Consider the following 22,542-nt stretch of genomic DNA (forward strand, 5'->3'; position numbering starts at 1 on the left):
TTATCTGATCATAACTTTCTATCCTTTCATTTTTCTCTTGCTATATGACCTCTAATCCTCCTCTTCTTCCTCACCAAGACCCCAAATTCCTCTATACCTCAGTTCTTTGCAATTTAATTATCTCTAGAAAGGTTATAAGCATTGATAATAATTTCTACAGTGTGCCAAGCACTGTGCTAAGAACTTTATAAATATTGTCTCATTTAATCCTTATATTGCTCCAAGAGAGGTATTGTTATTATCTCCATTTTATAATTGAGGAAAATGAATCAAACAGAGGTTAAGTGATTTGCCCAGGGTCACACAGCAAGTAAGTGTCTGAGGCCATATTTGAAATCGGGTTTTCCTGATTCCAGGCCTAGTAATTTGTCCACTGTGCCACCTAGCTCTCTACAGTGACTGCATCTTTCTCTCTTCTCTTTCTCCATTTCTTGGTGAATGACTTGACACTTTTCTCTAAATTTTGAAAACCATTGTCTCTTGTCTTGTCCCTGATTATGCCTTACAGAACCCCAACATTGTGTTACTCCCAATATTCTCCACTCTATTCATTCCTATTCATATACTTTTGAACATGCTTAGAGAAAGTCAAAACTTACTTTACTACTGTTAAATAATCTTAACAGGGTCCTCACTGCAACAAGACAATCCTTTTATTCTTTCCTTTTTTTGGGGGGGGGGTAGGGCAGTTGGGGTTAAGTGACTTGCCCAGGGTCACACTGCTGTCTGAGGTCAGATTTGAACTCAGGTCTTACTGACTCCAGGGCCGGTGCTCTATCCACTGCGCCACCTAGCTTCCCCTATTCCTTCCTAATTGATTCTCTTTCCCACTCACTACAGGAGCTATTCTAACTTTTTCTTCTTTCCTCAAGTCTTTCCTGGCCCCCACCTTCCTACTTTTGTAGTTAAGAAACTTATCTCATATTTCTTGAAAACGTTGAAGCCCCTTTTCTCTGTCTGCTGATATTGTTCCTGCTGTGTACAACTGCACCCATATCTTCCCATTCTGGAAGATCCCTTACTTGATCCGATCATCCCAGGTAGTTATTGATTGTCATTATCTCTTGTCCAAAGCAGAACTCATCTTTTCCCCTAAACCCTTCCCTTTTCTGGCTCCAAACTATGGTGCTATCTTCAAGTACTCTTACACAAATTTATATATCCTCTGGTTGGTCTCCCTTTCAAGTCTCTTCCTGTTCTAATCCTTTGTCCACTCAACTGCCAAAATGATTTTCCTAAAGTGCCGGTCTGATTATTCCACTCTACTTATAACCTCCCTTCCATTTACTGGCTTTCCTGGCTTTCTTTTAGCCTCAGCATATATCCCATTGTTTTCAAGAGATCTTTCCCATTCCCCCTCATCATGTTAGTGCCTCTCCTCTGATTCAGATTTTTTTTTTTAATATTTAGATTTTATTTTCCCAAATTACATGTAAAATACAAATTTTGACATAAATTTAAAAAAATCTTTGTGTTCCAAATTTTCTTCCTCCCCACCCCTCAACCTCCAACCCCACCAAGAACTCAAGCAATTCAATATAAGCTATACATGAGCTATCCTCTTCTGAGGGTGTACCTCAATCTTCCTTGTCACCAAAGAAACTTTCTATGGTCTGCACCTTTTTCTGCCTCCTCATCTTGCCAGCCTGTTTCTTGACTTTTGACTCCTTAAAGTGGGGCACTGCTTCCTGGATGCACTGTCCCAAGCTTCAGGGGGTCCCAGGTGGTAAGATTTAAGGAAAGGCATGTTCTCAGCTCACCTGGCCTGTGCTCTGCTCTGTAAGTAACCACAGGCTGCTTGCTTTTTTTACACAGAAACAAATCTGGTTCACTTTGGTTGCAAGCAAGGGTGTGCCTGTGCCTAACCTGGGACTGCCACCCAAGACCATGTCCTGTGTATGATCCCAGGCAAAACATCAGAGTTCTACCTCATTTCTAGCAGAGACCCCTATAATTCCCCCCCCCCCCAACCACTCAACCCTCTGACCAGACTGTGAGCTGAGTTAGCTGCAGCTGCAGACAATTCAAAGACTTTGGAAGTTTCTTTCTCTGGTGGGGCCTGGGGCTGGATCATTGTCAGCATGGCTGTGGGGTTGGGCTCCACTCCCACCTCGGTACAGCATCCCCCTCCTGCCGACCTTCTAAGCTGTCTTTGGCTGGAAAATGGTCCCAGCCCATCCTTTTGTGGGTTCTGCTGCTCCAGGAATTGTCTTATGGCATTATCTGGAGGTTTTTGGAGTGATCCTGTCAGGAGCTCCAAGTGCTTATTGCCTTTCCTCCGCCATCTTTAGTGCCTCTCCTCTAAGATGACCTTGAATCTACTTTATCTTGTATGTGTGTAGCTGTTTCATGTTGTCTCCTCTATTCATATGTCAGCTCTTTAAGGGCAAGTGCCTTGCTTTTGCCCTTTTGTGTCCCCAGTACCTAGCACAGTACCTGGCACACAGTAAAAACTGAATAAAAGCTTGTTCTTTTTTTATTTTTTTTTATTTTAAAGTGAGGCAGTTGGGGTTAAGTAACTTGCCCAGGGTCACACAGCTAATAAGTGTTAAGAGTCTGAGGCCGGATTTGAACTCAGGTAGTCCTGACTCCAGGGCCTATGCTCTATCCACTGCACCACCTAGCTGCCCCTGAATAAAAGCTTGTTGACTGACTGATATAGTAGACGATCAAGAAATGTTGGCTGACTGATTCTGTACAGTTCTGGGACAAATAGCTTTTCCCCTTATCCCTTATTCCTTCTGGTGTCATGCCTTCTTCCCTTTTACCTTATGACTCCCTTAAACCAACCCTACTCTGAGCTCTGCCCCTTCACTCCCCATTCCCAATTTCTTCCTCACTTCTTGATCAAGTAAATCAATCAACAAGCACTTATGAGGTGGTTACTCTTTTCTAGGCCCTGTACTGGCCCTAGGGATAAAAATAAATGAAGTGTTGTGTTTGAATAATAGCAAGAAGGCTACTCCGCTTGACCACAGAAAATGAAAAAGAGAATGATAGATAACAAGGTATAGAAAAGTTGATGCCATGTCGTTAAGGGCTTTCAAAACCAAACAGGAGTTTATATTTCATCCTAAGGGCAATGGAGATCAAAACAAACAAACATTTTTTCATTATTTCCTTTGATATTCTTGACTTTTTGTTCTTCCAAATGAATTTTTAAATTATTTTTTCTAATTCAGTAAGGTTTTTTTTTTTTGGTAATTTAATTAGCATGACATTGAATATCTAAATTAGTTTAGAAAAAGTCATTTTTATTGTATTGACCCTGCCTACCCATGAATAATTAATATTTCTCCAGTTATTTAAATATGAATGCATTTATAGAAAACCGTTTTTATAATTTTGTTCATGTAGTTCCTGGGTTTGTTTTGGCAGGTATAGTCCCGGTATGTATTGTCTAGGTATACTATCTGGAGTTATTGTAATACATAGCTAGACTATTACTGTACTTTGCTGGTTGGTCTCCATACCACAAATCTCTCCCCAATTCACTTCATCCTCCACTGAGCTGTCTGAGTGATCTTCCTAAACTGCAACTGTTACCATGTCTTCCCCCCCCCCCCCCATTCCAGCGGCTCCCTGTCATCTCCAGGATCAAATGTAAAATCCTCTATTTGGTAATCAAACTCCTTCATAACCTCCTTCTTCTACACACTGCCCCCGCCTTCTCCTGTCTTTTTCTACCTTACTCCTCACTGTCCCCACACACTCTCTGATCCAGTGACACTGGTCTCCTAGGCAGCTTGTGGATAGAGCGCTGTGTCTAGAGTCAGGAAAACTTGAGTTCAAATCTGGCCTCTTACATTTACTTTGTGTCCCTTAGCAAGTGGAAAAGCTAATAAGAACATCCAGAGTCTGATGAGTGAGTGTCCTTTTTTGAGGAGTAGCAAGGAGAAAGGGAACAAACATTTTTTGTACGTTGCAAATATTATCTCATAAGAAAATGCTATCATCACCGCATTTTACATTTGAGGAAGCTGAGGACAGTGTTGAGTGACTTGCCCTCCCTCATCATCTCTGCCTCCTTAAGTCTCAGCTAAAATACTACTTTCTACAGGAAGCCTTTTCCTTATCCCCCTTAATGCTTGCACCTTCTTTCTGCTGATAATTTCCAACTTGTGTGTGTTGGTGTGTAGAGCTTGTTTGTGCATAGTTCTTTGCATGTTGTTTCTCCTGTGAATTCCTTGAGATCAGGCACTGTATTTTATCTTTCTTTGTATCCCCAGAACTTAGCACAGGACCTGATATGTAGTGTTTAATAAATGTTTGTTGACTGATAACTAAAATACATGCATGACTTAAGGTCATATTGAAAAATAGGATGACCGCTCTCTTTATCTCTTCTCACATCAAACCTTGGTTATTTTCATCACAGAGTTTGCTGCCTTGTTCTCTTACAAATTATTCCCTCAGTACTGCTGTTAGAGACTGGACAAAAAAATTATAGAGGTTGATTAGAATTCAGGTTTACCTTTCCGGACACCAAGTATGTACTCAGTGTTTGATGCTCATGCCTAATTAAATTGTCATTATCAAATATTGAGCTCCTGAGTGTTTTCCTGTATGTAGAAGTTTGTTTTTCTTTCATATAATTTGTAGTAAGACAAGGACATAAATGATTAAATAAGTAGATAAGAGAGGATGTATGACATAAAGATCCTATTTTGTGAACTTTTATTGTTTTTTTGCTCATTTTCTTTTCTTTCTCTTTTCAGCATTGTCAATGAAGCTGGAGCATCAATCTACAGTGTGAGTCCTGAAGCAAACAAAGAGATGCCAGGCTTAGATCCTAATTTGAGAAGTGCTGGTAAGAAAACACTATTGGCCATTATAGTAAAAATAAAGTTTTTGCTTAAAAAAAAATATTTTTAGGGGCGGCTAGGTGGCGCAGTGGATAAAGCACCGGCCCTGGATTCAGGAGTACCTGAGTTCAAATCCGGCCTCAGACACTTACTAGCTGTGTGACCCTGGGCAAGTCACTTAACCCCCATTGCCCTGCAAAAAAAAAAAAAAAATATATATATATATATATATATATATTTTTTTTTTTTATGAAGTTGCCATTTTAGGCCCCAAGAACTTCTGCAGGGACAAAAGATAGTGCCAGCAAAGCATACATAGGGGAAAAGTGGTCATGAAAATTGTTGATGTTATAAAACAGATCTTTATGAATAAAAAGGTTGATAACCACTGTTTTAGACCTTTTACTCACATGGAAAACACACAAGCTTTATAAATATATCACTTTCACAAGAACTGGTATATCAAAAACTGAGCAATTAGACTCAGAGTAGACATTTCTCAAGTGGAATATTTTAGGGGATAAGACTGATCTTTCACAAATATTGATAAAGGGTATCATAGAATTTCACATTTGGAAAGTGTGGTAATTTTGAAACTCTTGGTGTTTTTAATGCATAATATCTCATATGAAAGGCATGTGATAAAGAGCTGGTCTCAGAGTCATGAATACCTGGATTCAGATCCTGTCCCTTATACTTAAAGGCTTTATGACCCTGGACAAGTCACTTTAACTATTAACTTCTATAAACTACTTTCTAAGAGTGAAAGTTGTAGAGCCAGTCTTCATGTACCAATGGGAGAAAATAATTCTCTCCAAACCAACCAAATTTATGTAAAGTATCTATTTCTGATAAACTTAACAGACACTACATTGCTCTCAGTTTTAACAAATCTATATAGGGTGATATAAGAGACATAAAATCCTTCTTTACCTGTGTGCATATTCACTGCTAGTCTTTTTAAAACTTCTGTAAAACAGACTCAATGTACTCTTTGTATTTTACCTCTTCCATTTTGTCAGTTCTCATTGTTAACACTTTGTTCAACATTTATTTTTGGGTCAGGCCCCTGGGATAGCAAAGGTGCATAACTTCATTCTACAAATGTTTATTAAATGTTTACTATGTGGAAAATATGGTCTTTGCCTTGAAAGGATGTTTTAATCTAGCAGCAGAGATATGGCAAGGATATAAATGACCATAAGTTAGTTGATAAGAGAGAAGGTATGACATACTATGGAAGGTCCTATTAGGAAGAAATTATTTCTGATTAAGATTATCAAAGGTGGTTTCTTTCCCATACTAGGAACTTAATAAATGCTTATTGAGTCATTCATGGAAAAGATGGCATCTGAGTTGGGTCTTAAAGGAAGGAATGGTTTTTAATAAGTGTAGCTGGAGGGGGAGTGCATTCAAGAAAAAGGGAAAATCATGAGCATAAGCACGGACTTAGGAGACAGTAGAGTGAATTTGAGGGACAGTAACCTGTTCTGTTTGGTTGGCATTCATGTGTGATTGGGAAGTAATGGTGCCTGAAGGAAGGATTATACCAAATCTGGAAGGCTTTCTTCCTTTCATCTTTCAAGTCTAACCTGATAAACATTACCACTCATGTGAATTGGTCCAATAACCCAGATAGAAAGGAGGAAGGAATAAGAATAGTGTGGCTTCTAGGTTCTATGTCATAGGAAATCTTTAGTGTCCCTTTAAAACATTGTAACAAATAATACTAGGGTTACATTAGGGTAGATGGAGGACTAGGTGAAATCTTTCTTTTGGTTCTTTTCCAAGAACTTTTGCAAGGTGGCTATCCCCTGCAAAATTCATCTAAGTGGTGCTGAGTGTCCAGGATTGAATCTCCTAGAACCAAGTTGATTGGATGATCAAATGGCATGTATTGGGGGTAATGTCTCCATATATATATTTCAGTCAACAAGGGCAGCATGGTACGGTTAGAAGATCTTGGGTTCTATGTCCAGCTTTAACACTAACTGTATGGTTTGGGGCAAGTGACTCCACCTCTCTAGGCCTTAGAAGATTCTTACATATACAGGGTGTCCCAAAAGTCTTAATGCAGTCTTAAGCTTTTGATAACTTCAAAAGTAAAAATTCTATAAAGTTGCAAAAGATGTAAATTTGAAAATTTGATTATTTAAAATTTTACACTTATTTAGTTTTGTGAATTTTTTTATTTGAACAAGATGGGGTACCCTGTCATCATGTATTGAATATTTGACAATTTCTGAAAGACACTCTCAGAAAAGTAGGTACAGGTGATCCTTTTGCTCAGCTACCTGGATCACCTAACTTTTATCCATTTAACTTTTTCTTGTGGGTCCACAAAGTTGTTGTGTATCCATCAAAACTTCATTTTTTGGATGATCTTAAGACTAGGATTGTAAATGGAGTCCTGTCAGTTACAGAGTGGCAGTTGATGAAAGTTTTTACAAAGTCTGAAAATCTAGTAGAACAGTATATAGTGCGACACAATAGGTTTTTTTAATTTTTTTTTTTTTTTGGCAGGGCAATGAAGATTAATTGACTTGCCCAGGGTCACACAGCTAGTTAAGTGTCAAGTGTCTGAGGCTGGATTTGAACTCAGGTCCTCCTGAATCCAAGGCCAGCACTTTATCCACTGCACCACCTAGCTGCTCTTTTAAAAATTTTAATAGGAAATTTGTCAGTATTTTAAAATTTTAAATAATTAGCCTTCCCCCCTCAAAAAAATTGCTGGCATTTATACTGAGTATTACAAAAGTCTTAATGCAGTCTTACTGTTATTAAAGCTTCAGATAGCACTAAGACTTCTGAGTCATCCTATATGCCAACTCCTCCGGTACATAATAATAAGATATAAAATTTTTGGAGTGTTTTCATGTAACCTCAAATATTTTTTCCTTACATTTTCTTGTCTGAAATTCATTTTTTAAACCATCTTTGCAACCAGGTATCCAATGAGTGTATACCTCCCCTTACATCAGAATGCCTCTCATTGATAAATGATAAACATTGCTAGCGCAGAGTCCCTATGCAAACCTTTTTCTTGAAACTATAAATGAAATCTAGAATAACAGTTTCTTAAAGCAACTTTATTTAATGTACCCTTGAATTCTCTACTGATGTAACTCTTAACACACTTTTGAAATAGTATTATCCCTTGTTCTGGGCAGTCACAAGGTCAGTGTTCTTTGTGGCTCTTGCCAGACTGCACTTGCTGCTTGTTATTTCATTTTATCCACATGTAAGATATTTTATTTATTGGTACCATTTATAAAAGCTTAGTCTATTGTTTTATAAATACAAAGTTACAGGTAATTGATTTTTTCTTGTAAAATAAATTACAGATAATTGTAATGATAATGGACCTATAATTTATTTTTTTTACCTCTAAGTATATGGACAAGATTTGCATGGACAATTCTCAATTTGAAAAAAAGGGGGGGAAAACGACTTATTTGATTAATTACCTTCACATGACAAGACTTGGACACTGCAGATAAGTTGCAATCATTTTTGTCAGGCTTTAATAAGGAGAAAAATTTTACCCCATTTGCCTGCTGCTTCAGTCAAATGAGGACATTTTATTTTATAAGAATCATAATTCTGACAGTTGGGGTGATAAAAAAGAACTCTAAAAACTCCATTAAGACTTCTGCAAGAAAAGAGAGTTTTCGTAAGAAATCACATTTTGTTTGCACAGTTGACTAGCATAAAGATTTTTTTATATTCTTCTGAACCCAAGTACCTTTTTTCTTTTGTCTAATAGACTTATAAAAAGTGTTTTATAAATGTGAACAATAGAAATGTGCCACTCATTTCATTAAAGACAAATACTAAATCATCAATTTTATGGAGGAAAAAGTACATCAGAAAGTAAATTTTTAAAAGAACTTGACAGATTGCTAAAAAAAGAATTTTAGAAACAGTACAGCTCTTGAGTAATTCCTTAACATAAGTTACATAGTTTAATTCCATTGAGGAAGATATGTGATAATTAAAAATTATGTCACAAATCCTGACCTACAGAAAAAGAAACTTAATAAAAAGGTCTTCTGTACACTTTATTGTAACTTTTTAAAGGAAGTTAATTTCAAGTCAAAGGATAACTTCTTAGACTCTGGAAGCTTAAGTATTGATCATAGAATAGAGATTTTAGCATATCTATATGGGAATTACTTAATTTTTAGTGCATTAAAGAAATAAGCTTCATGGATTACTTTTTAAAATTTTAGTTATACTTCTTACCAGCAGTTGATATTGTATTGAAGATGAGAGTTATATTTTTATTTTAAGAATATTTTTAAATTCAACAAGTAATTTCATAGCCTTTTCATATTTTATAATTTAATTTGAATGAGTATAATATCTCTAGACAATGTTTAATCCATATAAGATCACTCCATATATGAAACCAAATTAATCATAAACTGGTAGGTTAGAATTAGAACTTCATTCTAGCAGTTATTGGTCTCTGGGTTTCCAAAAGTGAAAATAAACACTTATGATTTAGTCCTTATCTCTTTCTCTTTCCTTGGCCTCCCTTCCCTCCTAAATTATAGAATATACCCTATAAGGAAAGGAATTATGAAGTTATGAATTTTCTTCCTTCCCCTTTTTCCGGTTATCCACCCATCTCTTCTTTCTATTGCTTCCTTTCTTCAACTCTCTATTCCTCAGTTTCATCACTTGTATAATAAGGGCCTTCTTGGACTTAGAATCAGGAAGCTCTTGCTTTAGTCCACGTTAGGCTATAGCTTTTGTGACCCAGGTCAAAAACATTTAACCTTTTGAGTCTCAGTTTTTTATCTGAAAAATAGATTTTGTATTAGCACGTCTTCTAGAGTTATTGTGAAGCTCCTGTGATTCTGAAATTCTGTAGGTCATCATTCAAACTTCCATTTTCTATCCTGTACTGCCCTGTCCCTTTTTCCATCCCACTCAACTCTCCTGCCCTGAAGTTCCAACCAAATGCCTGCAGTTCTTGTTCCATAGGCAACAAACTTCACTTCAGCCTCAATCTTTTCCTCTCCTACTCTTTTCATTTTCTAGTTATTACTGAAATCAAGCTTCTCCTAATGACAGTCTCCCTGGTCATCCTTTAACTCTTGGTGTGCCACAGGGTTCTTTCCTGTACTCTTTTCTCTTGTCCCTGTATACTATTTCACCCCCCCATGGGTTTGATTATAATCTCTCTGCCGACGGTTCTTAAATCTACCTATCCTGCCCCTACCCTTTTGCTATACTCCAGTCGCACATCTCCAGTTGCCTTTCAGATATCTTGAACAGGATGCCCTATTGAGATTTTCTACTTAACATGTCCAAAACTGAACTCATGGTCTTTTCCCCTAACCACCCCGGAGCTTTGCCTCCTGGCCCTAGCCTTCCTTGTTACCATCAGATTCACTTGGTCCCTCAGGCTCTCAAGTCCCAACTAAAATCCCATCTCCCACAAGAAACCTTTCCCAACTCCTCTCAATTATGGTGCCTCATCTCTTAATTATTTCCTGTTTTACATTGTATTTAGCTAATTTTATACATATTTATTTGTCTCCTTCATTAGACTGTGAGCTCCTTGTGGGCAAGGGTTGTCTTTTGCCTCTTTTTGTATGCCTAGTGCTTAGCATAGTACCTGGCACATAGTAGGGTCTTAATAAATATTTATTGATGGGTTGAGTGATAATGTATGGAAAGGATATTGCAAACCTTAAAATATTATATAAATATCACCTATTATTAGCTAATCTTTAGGTCTAAAATCACTCTATGAAAGAGGCAGAATTAGCCTTCATACCTAAGTCTCTTTGACTCCAAAGGTGATATGCTTTCCACTATACTTTACTTTCTCTGGTGTTTGCAAAGCAATTTTTCCTCAAACAAAAAGTATTCCTTTTTGCCAAAATATTTTTTGGCTCTTGACAAGCAGAAATGTATGCTCAGACATTGGGACGACGTCTCTGGTATTAAGAAATGTAAAGAACACACTTAAATACTGAAGTGATTAGATCCACTGTAAGTAGTGTCCACTGAACTTCATTACCTTGGTTCTTCTCTGTGTGCCTATATTTTGGGCAGGTCAATCAATAAGCAGTAAACTTTTATTAAGTGCCTTCTTTGTGCCAGGCACTGTGCTATGTGCTAGATGGAACATTTCTTAATGAATGGGGTAAATTTTGGACCTGATGGGCGTAGCCCAACCATAGGGCCCTTTCCAGGGTTGTGCCTGTGAGACACTATAATCTCCTAGGCTTCTGAGATTTTCCTGGCAATTGGGCTGCCAATTTCATATGATATTAAATTTGAAAAGGAATTCCAAAGTCTCCTATTCCAGATGTTTCAGTCTTACCTCCCAACTGTTTGAGCCCTGAAAAACTGAACAAGATTAAATGTAATTGGGAAATGTTTAGCAAAAGAAATCAAAACACATTACAATATAGATGCTAATTTTTGGTTTTCCAAGTTAATATACAGCCTGCTGGAATCTTTCAATTTGAGTTTGGCACCACTGATCTAGTCCAGCACATCCCTAAATAGGAATTCCTCATTTAGCTTTTCTTTGATGATCTTCAGTGAAGGGGAGCCTGCCATTTCCAAAGACAAGCATGTTCCACTTTGGGTGAGCTCTAATTGTTAAGAATTTTTTGAGACTTCAAATCTGTTTCTCTAATTTCTACCCATTTTTCTTCACCCATCTCTCATTCTGGCCACTGTGACCAAGCACAGTACTTGTGCTATTTGTAAGATCTTGGGCATGTGAGTTAACCCTCATGGGCATCATTTTTATTGGAGTTTAAAATGAGGGGTTTGGTTTAATTGAGGTCCCTTCCAATTCTGGATCTGTGAACCTATATGTAAATCCTCTTCCATATGATACCCTTTTAGGTATTTGAAGGTAGTTGTCATATTTCCTCAAATCTTCTTTTCTCGATATTAAATGTTTTGAGTTCTTCATTCATTGCATGACTTAACCTTCAGCTCTTTTACTATCCTGTTGCATTTTTGGATGCCTTTATCAATGTCAGTGTCCTTTCTTTTTTTTTTTTAATTAATAAAGTATTTTATTTTTTTTTTCTGTTACATGTAAAGATAGTTCTCAACTTTTGTTTATACAAGCTAATCTTTCTTTTTTTTTTTTTTGGTGAGGCAATTGGGGTTAAGTGACTTGCCCAGAGTCACACAGCCAGTAAGTATTAAGCGTCTGAGGCTGGATTTGAACTCAGGTCCTCCTGACTCCAGGGCCAGTGCTTTATACACTGTGCCATCTAGCTGCCCCTGTCAGTGTCCTTTCTAAACTGTGATGTTAAGAACAATCAGTCAATAGGATTTTTCAACCCAAGAAACAGAAGCTCATTAAATAAAATATAAAACTACTCTAATTTACCAGTTCAGATTTTCAGAGGAGATTTTATATAGGCCTTCAATTGAATCTTTCACATTGTCTTCATACTCAGAGAATGTTTTTCTGTTTATGGGAAATAATCTTACCTTGGTTTTCATATTGGCAGAATGTGGGTAAAAACTGAACATCTCTATTTCTTTGCATATAGCTTTAATAGTATTATTGAAATTTTAAAAAATCAGTAGCATATGTTTTATAGGACATTAAACATATCTGTGGCAGTCCAGTCTGTAATTAAAAGAGTGATTATCAGAGGAGAGCATTTCTCCTGTATAACCTTTTGTTACTTTGAGAAAACAGTCGTATGTGAGAGCCTCCTTTGCAAAAGCAAAAAGCGGATCAGATGACAACACGGCATTGCTCTCTAAGCCTGCCCTGTAAGCGGTGGTTCTTAGTGTATGTCAAAAGTAAATAAGGGATTTGAAAAAACTTGTGTGACCAACCAGTCAGGTTGACTATAGATCTTATCTCTCATGATTTGATGACATATCATTGAGTACAGAATCTCTGATAACCAATTTCTATTTGGCAGCTTCTGTTCCTACATGTTTGAGATTTTCTTTTTTAATTGCTGGACTACTATATTAATGCTGACCTTTAGCTTTATGAACAAGCTAGGTGACCCTGACATTTTCATTTGTTTGAAGGATATAGGTGACTTAGGTATAATCATAGTAGCTAGCTTTTATATAGCTGGTGTTATGTGTCAGACACTATACTAATCACTGTCTAAATATTATCTCTTTGAATCCTCACAACAACCTTGGTAGGTGCTGTTGTTACCCTTATTTTACAGATGAGGAAACTGAGGCAAACAGATTACATGACTTACCTAGGATCATACAGCTAGTAAGTATCTGATGTCAAATTTGAACCCAGATTTTCCTGACTTTAGGCCCAGTACTCTGCCCACTGGGCCACCTAGCTTTAAACAGTATTCTTTGTTGATTGTGATGCCTGGAACAAAGGTAACTTGTTTAAATAGGCAGAAATCCTATTTCTCCATCTACTTAGCTAACCCTACATATGTTGTTTCGTTGTTAATATGGAGAACATACTATAAAAGATAGGAAAATTATCAGATATTACTACCTCTTTGACCTTGCACAAGTTACTTAACCTTTGTCTGCCTCAATCTTATCACCTGTAAAATGGGGATCTTAACACCTATTTCCAAGGGTTGTTGTGAGGATCAAATGCACTTATATCTGTAAAACTCTTTTAAACCTTAGAGTGCAATATGAATGATAGTTATTATTATCATAACAAGATGGCATCAGACAAAGGGAAGTCTGAAGTTACTTACATTGGAAAAATTTCTGAATATAAATTTTGGTCTTCCCCAGACATGGCATTGGTATTGCATGAGTGGCTTCCCTTCTAGCTCCTTCTTGGGTAGTCTTGTCCGCCACTGAACTGGGCCATTGCTCTTTATGTTACAAAAACACTAAAGCAACATGTGTATTGTCCATCAATTATCCTTTGCTCTCACAATGGGACTGACCCATCTGTTTAATTGATCATATTTTATAATATTCTTTATATCTCTTTGGTAGAATGCCCCATTTTATGTATTTCAACATGTTTACTTACACCAGGCACATCTCCACTGCCCAATGGTGATCCCACTGCTATTTCTACTTTCTAAAAAAATAAAATAAATCTAGATAGTGTAGAATACTAAAATATAGCTTTTGTATCTGCCTGTCTCCTACAAATAGAATCAATAAACATATCAGAGAAATTATAATATCTTATATCTCCTACAATTTGTTCCCATACCTGTCCTCCTACAAAATATAATAACAGATCAGAGAACATGGTTAAGAACCAGATCAAAGAATTTAATATCTCCTACAAGACAAAACTAGATCAGAGACAGACAGAAAAAAATAACATAATATCAATTTAATATTTTGTTGTCCCAAGAAGAAAGAAATAACACATGATCATGTGTGGAGTCTCCCCTCCCAAGAGAGCCCAAGGACTCCCTCTTTCTGAGGGTATATAAGGTTTTCTCTGCTTACTGGTTACAGGGTAGTGTCAGTTTTACTATTAGCATGATACAAACTAACCTAAAGCAAATACTATAAGAGGCAGCTTAAAGACACAGGAAGAGTTTACCAAGGACAAGTGTCATGGGGAAAATAGGGTAGGGGGTTAGGGTCCTTAGGAATTCCTCTTTAAAGAATTACACCCTTTTGCACACAAAAGCAGTTAGAATAGGATGGTAGTTTATTTCAGGGCAAGGGAAGGGAAGGGAAAGGAAACCATGAAAGAAATTCTTGGACTTCTCATGGGGAGAAAGGCATGGCATAGTGTGGCTCTGAGATACCAGTCTCCTCGAGCAGGGTTAGGGTTAGACTGGTAGGTACTTTTATAGAGGACTGATGGGGGTGACCATCTGACTGTGGAAAGTTCCTTTAGTGAAGGAGGACCATCCCCCACTGGTGGTGGCTGGAGGAGTTGGATAAGGGGTGACTGCCAATCTCTCAAGCCATCAACTCAGGACACAAAGGCAGCAGCCACACCCAAATTTATCTCCCCAGGGTTGAGGGAGACTAAAACGAAGGTTGGAGGTCCCTTAGCTCAGGCCGATCTGGTTCCACTTATCTCTTTAGGTGTGTCTGCCCTTTGGATTAGTTTCTCAAGGAGAAGGTTCTTTGTTGTACCCCAGAGAACTTCTGGAGTGCTCTGGGCCCATAATGGAAGGATGTCTAGATATTTGCTCTATTTACTCTTTGGGGGAAAGAAGATAGTGAATGGGGACTCATTAGTTGAAGTTTAGTCAAAAGGGGTATTTTGATTTGTTTACTCTCTTGGGGAGAGATGTTAGTAAATAGGAACTTAACTGTTAGCTTATCTGGGTTCAGCCTGAAGTTTTAGCCAAAGGGCATTTTCCAGGGTCTCATAAAATCTATTTAGATAATAAGGTACCTCCATCAAATCCAGGTGATCCTTGTATTCATGTTAACAATAGATAGATAAATAACATGTATGTGCATATATTTATGTATGTATGTATAGGATGCTACAGTCTAAAAGTGGTAGCCTTCTACTACCCCACATGGTGAAAAGATTTTAGTTTTTAAAATGCCAGTAGATCTTTTCTATCCTTCATTTGTTGTTTCCCTCCTTTAAGTTTCATCCTTATAAGCCCTTTGGATAACTTTGCCTAGTTGGGTCTCTAGCCAACCTTTCTTTAAACTAATTTCTCCTTCCACTGTTTCTTACTGTTTTATGAGATAATACTGCTCATTTAAACATCTTCATAAAATTTTGCCAGTGATTTTTATTCTAAACTGCTATATCTCTCCACTTTGCTGATAGGTCAAGTGTTTGCTGACAACAGTTTTTTAATCTTTTTTGGCTTTAATATGATAATTGATTCACATCAACTAATCTGTATGAAATTACTATTAACAGTATTGATATCCTATCTTTCATCCATTTCCCATTTATTTTTGTTCTCAACAACTTATTTAAATAGGTCATGCTTATTTGTTTTAATTGTTTGCCTTATCAGTTGTTTTGCATTCCCCTCCAGTAGTTTTGTAATCCCCTTCCTACTTGTTTTGTAATCTCCTTACTGGGCCAGCAGTTTTCTTTTTCTGTAAACATATAAAAAGATCAACTCTTCTTACTCAGAGAGACAGTCTCCATTGTGACTCTGTCTCCCAGCCATATATTCTTCTCCTAATAAATCTTTTTATTTTACAAGATTCCTGGTGAGCCTCCAATTCTTTGGCTGAGCTATCCCTCCTGAGCCAGGTGAACAGCCCCCCACCCCCACTCCCCCAACTTAGATTGTAAATTCCTCAAGGACTGGGACTTGTTTTATTCCTGGTTTTGTATCTTTATTACTTTGTACATAGTAGAAAATTTTTTTTAAAATTATTATAATTATCTTCACTATTCTTTATGTACCATTTTAAGATTTTAAAAGCATGTTATGTGACCTATCTTTTTGTAATACCTTTATGAAATAGGTTATATTATTTTCCTTCTTTTATAGATGAGGAAATAGGCTCAAGAGTTTAGTGACTTCTGAGTCACCCAGCTAATGAGTCTGTGAGGTAGTATTTGAATCTAGTTCTTTCTCTTCTACTTCACTATTTTTTTCCTGCCTTCCTCCTGTCTCTCTTCACAAATGAGAAACAAGAAAGACCAAAGTCTTGTGAGTGATTATATTTAAAAACCATTTTATACCTTTATATAATGCATGTTTTCTTCCAGTAGAAATTCAGATGATTAAGAGCACCCTTCTCTCCCTCTTTCCTCCTTGTCTTCTTTCCCTATCTCCACATAGGGAAACATATTCTTACCTTCAGGTGCTCTGCCCAAGGAATATAAAATTCAATTGCTAAAACCTCCCAAGATATCTTGGGGTTTATGGGCTGGATTTCATTTTTTAAGCAACATGACTTAAACCCAAATCACCATGGCCCTCATTGATTGGTCAACAATAGGTCCCAGTCCAAGCCTCATTGGGTCATTGTTTGAATTCTGATGACTCAGGGTGAGTGTAAATAGCAATTGTTTCTGTTTTAGACAGAAACCCTGAGCGTCTTCCCCTTCCATATGGATTTCTTGTTTGTTTTTGACTAGGCAAAAGAGGTCTTTCTTTGCCTGATTTCTTATCTAGCCTTAATCACTGAGAGGGTGCTGCCACAGAGAAACTTAGATCTGGGAAAGTCCTTAGCCTAAAAAGGTCAAAGTCTCCCATTGAATCCTGGGCTATCTCCCCTTGTCCTGATCTATATCTTTTCCTTGGACCCAGATGGCTCTGGAGGAGAGAGTGAGACCGATGACTTTGCACACCCTTGCCTCACTTAAATCCATCTCACTTACAAGTCATGACATCACCTTCCTAATGTCGTGATAAAGGACAAACAATAGCCCCTCATCCAAACCTGAGTCTTTCCTGAAGACAATCTCATTCCTTTCCATTGCGATTTTTTTCATGTTCCCTGACACATTGGACCAGAAGCAAGAGTCTAAATATTCTTTGCTTCCCCCTGCCAATTTGACACCCTCTCTCTCCATTATTGTTCTGTATCTTTGTTGAGATTCTCTGAGGACAGGTACTGTCTTTGCCTTTCTCTATATCCCAAATACTCAGCATATTGTTTGGTACATAGTAGGTGCTTAATAATACTTGCTGTTGCTGATGATTACGGTGATGTTGATGGCAATAATAAAAGTAATAACAGGACATTTATTTCACCAGTTCAAACAAGCAATTAAATGCAAACTTTGTGCAATGTATTGTACTGTTCCTGGGGGGTAAACAAATTTTACATTCTACTTCAGAAAGATAACATGTTAACAAATATGCTTATAGTTTGAGGATAGTGAATGAAAACACAACTAATGGGTTCAGTAAAGATTTCCTGTAGGTGATGACATACAAGAACCTCAGATGAAGTCAGAGATTTCGAAAGGTGGAGGTGAAGAGAGAATTTCATTCCAATCATAAGGAAATGCCTGTGCAAACATATGAAGGCAGGAGATGTGATTCTTTGTTTGATTTTCACATCAGCCTTATATGGTGAAAATAACAAGTCAGAGAGACTAAGTGACTTCCTCATGGACACACAGTAAGCATCAGAGGAAGAATTTCTACCCATTTTTTCCCTTGAATCCAATTCCAATGTTCTTTCACAGATTTTTTTTTTTTTTCCCTCACTCTAATCTTTTGTTTTCCAGGTCACTCACTCTCTTTTTGAAAGCAATTTAATGTTGGGTCACAATGTTTCTTTTCTGTTCTAGTACCCTCTCACTTGAATATAAACATTGATGTCCCCTCCAGTCCTCCTTTACTCGATTGTCTTGCATCTTTACCTTAGCTCCTGAAAGTAAATACAACGTATGTCACCTTCATCACCTTAAGGTGTCTAGTTCTCTTTCCTGTTTCTCCTCTTTTTCTGTGAAATTCCTATCTTTTCATTTTAAGTCTACTTTTCATCTTCTCCAAAGCTTCCGATGTCTGTCTTCCCCCTACTTCGGCTCTCTCTCTCTCTCTCTCTCTCTCTCTCTCTCTCTCTCTCTCTCTCTCTCTCTCTCTCTTTTATTCTCTCATCATTTCCCTTCATTCTCTATGTCCATCACACCAATTTTGTGCTCTTCTGTTCCTTTCATTTTCTTGACCCTGTATTGTTAACCAGTTTGACCATGTGTTATCTCTTCCTTCTCCAATATATCCTCTGAACAGCTGCAAAAATCATCTTCTAGAGGCACAGATTTGTCTATGTCAATTCTTTGATAAAGAGCTTTTTTGTTCTTGTTGTTTGTTGTTTTGTTGTTGTGTCTGAGTCTGTGACCCATTTGGAATGTTCTTGGCAAAGCTACTAGAGTGGTTTTTCCTTTTCCAACTCATTTTACAGATGAAAAACAGAGACAGGGTGAAGTGACTTGCCCAGAATCACATAGCTAGTAAGTGGCTATGGCCGGATTGGAATTAATGAAGACAAGTCTTTCTGATTCCAGGTTCAAAACTCTATCCATTGTGCTACCTAGATTTAGTTCCTCTATATTACTTCTAGGATAAGCTATAGATTTCTCATCTTAGACCTTAAGCTTTGCACATTCTGGCTCTCACCAACCTTTCCAAGCTTATTTCATGTTACTGTTTTTTGCACATGTTCTTGACTCTATGTGACCCTGAACAAGTAATCTTCCTAATGCTCTTTAAACTATACATTGGAGGAAGATTCTGACTACATTAATAGAGGAGATTTTGTCATCTAGGATTCTTCTATATCAGGGAAATTACAGATCTAAGTTCCTTTCTCATTATTACCTGTCCTTTGTACATTATACTTTTCCAACCAAAATGGCTACTAGATGTTTCACAAATATGTCATTCCATCTTATTCATCCTTTAGTCAAACAGTTAATTAGTAGGCATTGAATAATTACCTAATATATATTAGTTACTTAGGTAATGAGAATACAAAAGTAATCCCTCCTCTTAAAGTCCTTGAATCTGATGCAGGTGAGAACAAGTATATATTTAAATGAATAAAAGGAGGAGGTAGATGGCAGAAATATGCCAGGGCTAAGGTTGGTAAGTGAAGAGTATCAAATAGACATGGTTTCAAGATATTCTAGAGAAGAGGACAGTGTGGTGTTGAATGGACTAACTGTGAAGTTCAGTTGTAGTTAGAAACAGGTAAATGGCCTGAGAAAGTACTAAAGGGTACTTTACTTAGACATGAGCATGAAGAATAAATGCAGAATGTAGGGAGAGAAGCAGTGACAGATGGTTATTGGTCAAACAGAGCAGTATCAAGAATTATGGACTGAGGAATGGAATACTTGTAGTTAATGGTAAGATCTAGGCTATGAACATCCCTATGTGTTCCCCGAGATGGAATGTAGTGATTGGAAAAGATGGAAGAATTGAAAAGTTCAAGAGTTAGACTGGAGCACTGACATTAATGTTCCCCATTTAAAGGATCTGTTTATGGTAAGAGGAGAAAACAGTGATCTAGGTGCTGACGGAACTTCTTGAGAAAGGGGAATGAATGGCTTATGGGCTGTTGTACAACATTTTCTATGATCTGAATGTGGTAGAAAATTTTGAGTGAACTTAAAAGTAGATTTTGCTGAGTGATAGTTGCAGTAGGAGAGTTTAGAATTGGAAGTGGGGGCCTTGGCCTGCAAAGTGTGTGAGAAGGGTCGGAGAAAAGGAATAGCTAGTGCTAGAGAGGATGACCAGGGATGTGGTGTCATCTGAGGGAAGCCAGACCTTGGTGAGCGCAAGGCCATGCATTCTAGAATGTCATCCTCCCTGATGGGAACTCATTCATTTGAGTTCAGGAAACTCATTAAGTATTTATTAATTATCAGTTAGACCCCACATACTAGATTGGGTGTTGGGCATATGAAGAATTCTTAATCTTTTTTCTTAATTCTTAATCTTTCTTTAGCACAGTTCCTGGCAATAGTAAGTGCTTAAGAAATGTGGGGGTTTTTTTTTTGTTGTTGTTGTTGTTTTTGATAAATGTTTATTAACTGTTAATTGATCTAAAGTGCTGCATTCTTCTCGAAACCTTCCCATATCTTTCTTTTTTTCTTTTTTTTCAAAGAATTTTTCACTTTTTAAAAATTCTAAACTTAACAAATACAATCAACATTTCTATATATATGGTAAAACAGAAGAAATTGCAAATCTCTTATGTTAAGCTTCCTTTTCTTTTTAACTGTATAATAAATCCGATGCATAACTTTCAAAACTATCCTGTTTGCACTTCTTTACAGTTTTCCTTCAGGTGACTTCTGTTATTTTGTTGTTGTTAATCTTCAGTAGTTAATTCCTACTTTCTTTTCTTTTTCTTTTTCTGGCAACCCTATCCTCAGATCCTTTACCCTTCTTGTCTTGCCTTGGGAAAAAAAAAAAAAAGAAAATCAAAACCCTTGTAATAGACATACATAGTAAAGCAAACCAAGCCACATATTGTCCATTTCCAGAAAAGTATGTCTTATTCTGCTTCTCCATCACCTGTCTGGCATGAAAGGAGTAGTGTGCTTCATTATCTGTTATCTGAAGTCATGGTCTTATGGTCTCAGAGTTCTTAAGTCTTTCAAAATTGTTTTTCTTTACAATGTTATTGTTATTTTATAAATTATTCTCCTTTTTCAGTCCACTTCATTCTTTATCAGTTCAGTCAAACTGGTTCCAACATTCAAACAGGTTATTCCAAAATCATTCCTTTTGTCATTTCCAATGGTGAAACAATATTCTGTTATATCATAGTGAATAATTTTTTTAGTCACTCCCCATTCGATTGGCACCCCTATAGTTTCCATTTCTTTGCAACCACCAAAAATACTGTTATAAAGATTTTGTACATTTGAGGAAATGCACAATTTAGTAACTTTTAAATATGTTTCAGATTCTTCTCTAGAATAGCTGATTCTGTGAACTTTCCAGTTGATCTTTCCTCAAATTACCTTATGTTTATTTCTGTGTTCAAATAAGCATACAATCATATTGATGACAGGGTCTGTTTTATTTTTGCCTTCATATTCTTATCCCTTAGCCCATCGTGCCTCTCCCTGTCATTGCTTCAGTTCCCTTTCCCAAAAGCAACTCATTACTTTGTTTCTGAATCTGGAGACCTTTTCTCAATCCTGATCCTCTGTTGCTTTTATCACTATTTGACAACTGCCTCTTTCTAAATACCTTATCCTTCTGAAGATATTATATTATTGTGTTTCTCTTGTCCTTTCCTCTATATTCATTTCTCTTATCCTTGTGGATTATTTTCCTGTTTCAGAGTGTGTGTGTGTGTGTGTGTGTGTTTGTACATGCTGCTTGCAATCAGGGTTACTTGACTTGCCCAGTGTTATACAGTTAATAAGTGTCAAGTGTCCGATGTCAGATTTGAACTCAGAACCTCCTGACTCTAGGGCTGATACTATATCCATTGTACCACCTTTCCGCTTCCTGAACTCTTAATGTCTGCTTTCCTCATGGTTGTGCATTTGTTCTTGACCCTTATCTCTTCTTTCTACTTTCTTTCCCTCTCCCATGTTTATGTCCTTCAGTATTTATGATTATAGCCAAACTGGATTGCCTGCCATCCTTTATTCATCTTTTTTTTTTTTTTTGTGGGGCAATGGGGGTTAAGTAACTTGCCCAGGGTCACACAGCTAGTAAGTGTCAAATGTCTGAGGTCAGATTTGAACTCAGGTACTCCTGAATTCAGGGCTGGTGCTTTATCCACTGCGCCACCTAGCCGCCCCCCTTTATTCATCTTTATTCCTTTTCTAATTCTGTCCTTCTTACTTATGATACCACTTTACTCTTGAAATTGTTATCGTACTTTAAAGTTTAGCTGGAAAGCCTTTCCTCATCTCCTAATATGCATAGGATTTCTTTCACATTTCTCATTTCCTTGCTTTATGTAGTTTTTACAATGTTTTAATTTGATTATATGTCATATTAATTTATTTGATTATGGCTTTAATAAGGTCAGGGTATGAAGTTTTAAATTATCTTTATATGTGCTTTGTACCCATAGTTGTATTTGCCTTGGGATTTGTACTGAATAAATACATGTTGAAATTTAAGATTTTTGGAAATTTGAATTATTCACTGCTAAAAGGAGATCCTCATTTGCCTTGGTGAAAACAAAATGCTGTATTCTGTGGGAAGATGGGGAGAATTGGCTGTCTGGGCTCTGTTTTGTGCTGAGAATTCTACTTTTATTCTTGGCTTCCTTCAGGACTCAGCTGAAATCCCACATTCTATAGGAGGCCTGTACTGGATTTTCCCTACTCCTGGCTCTTAGTGCCTTCCCTGTGAGATTACTTTACATCTGCTCTGTGGGA

General features: G+C 37.1%; 1 protein-coding gene across 4 annotated transcripts in view; it reads left to right on the plus strand.

Moving 5' to 3' along the window:
* The window catches only part of SRBD1 (S1 RNA binding domain 1), a 296,284-nt gene that overhangs the window by 163,944 nt on the left and 109,798 nt on the right, over positions 1-22,542 (plus strand). For all 4 annotated transcript variants that reach the window (XM_043989808.1, XM_043989812.1, XM_043989811.1 and 1 more), the window contains one exon: positions 4,719-4,810. In XM_043989808.1, the coding sequence (XP_043845743.1) occupies positions 4,719-4,810 (92 nt within the window). The remainder of the gene's footprint in view (positions 1-4,718; positions 4,811-22,542) is intronic.

The sequence above is a fragment of the Dromiciops gliroides genome, chromosome 2 (assembly GCF_019393635.1).
Source record: "Dromiciops gliroides isolate mDroGli1 chromosome 2, mDroGli1.pri, whole genome shotgun sequence".
Lineage (NCBI taxonomy): Eukaryota > Metazoa > Chordata > Mammalia > Microbiotheria > Microbiotheriidae > Dromiciops > Dromiciops gliroides.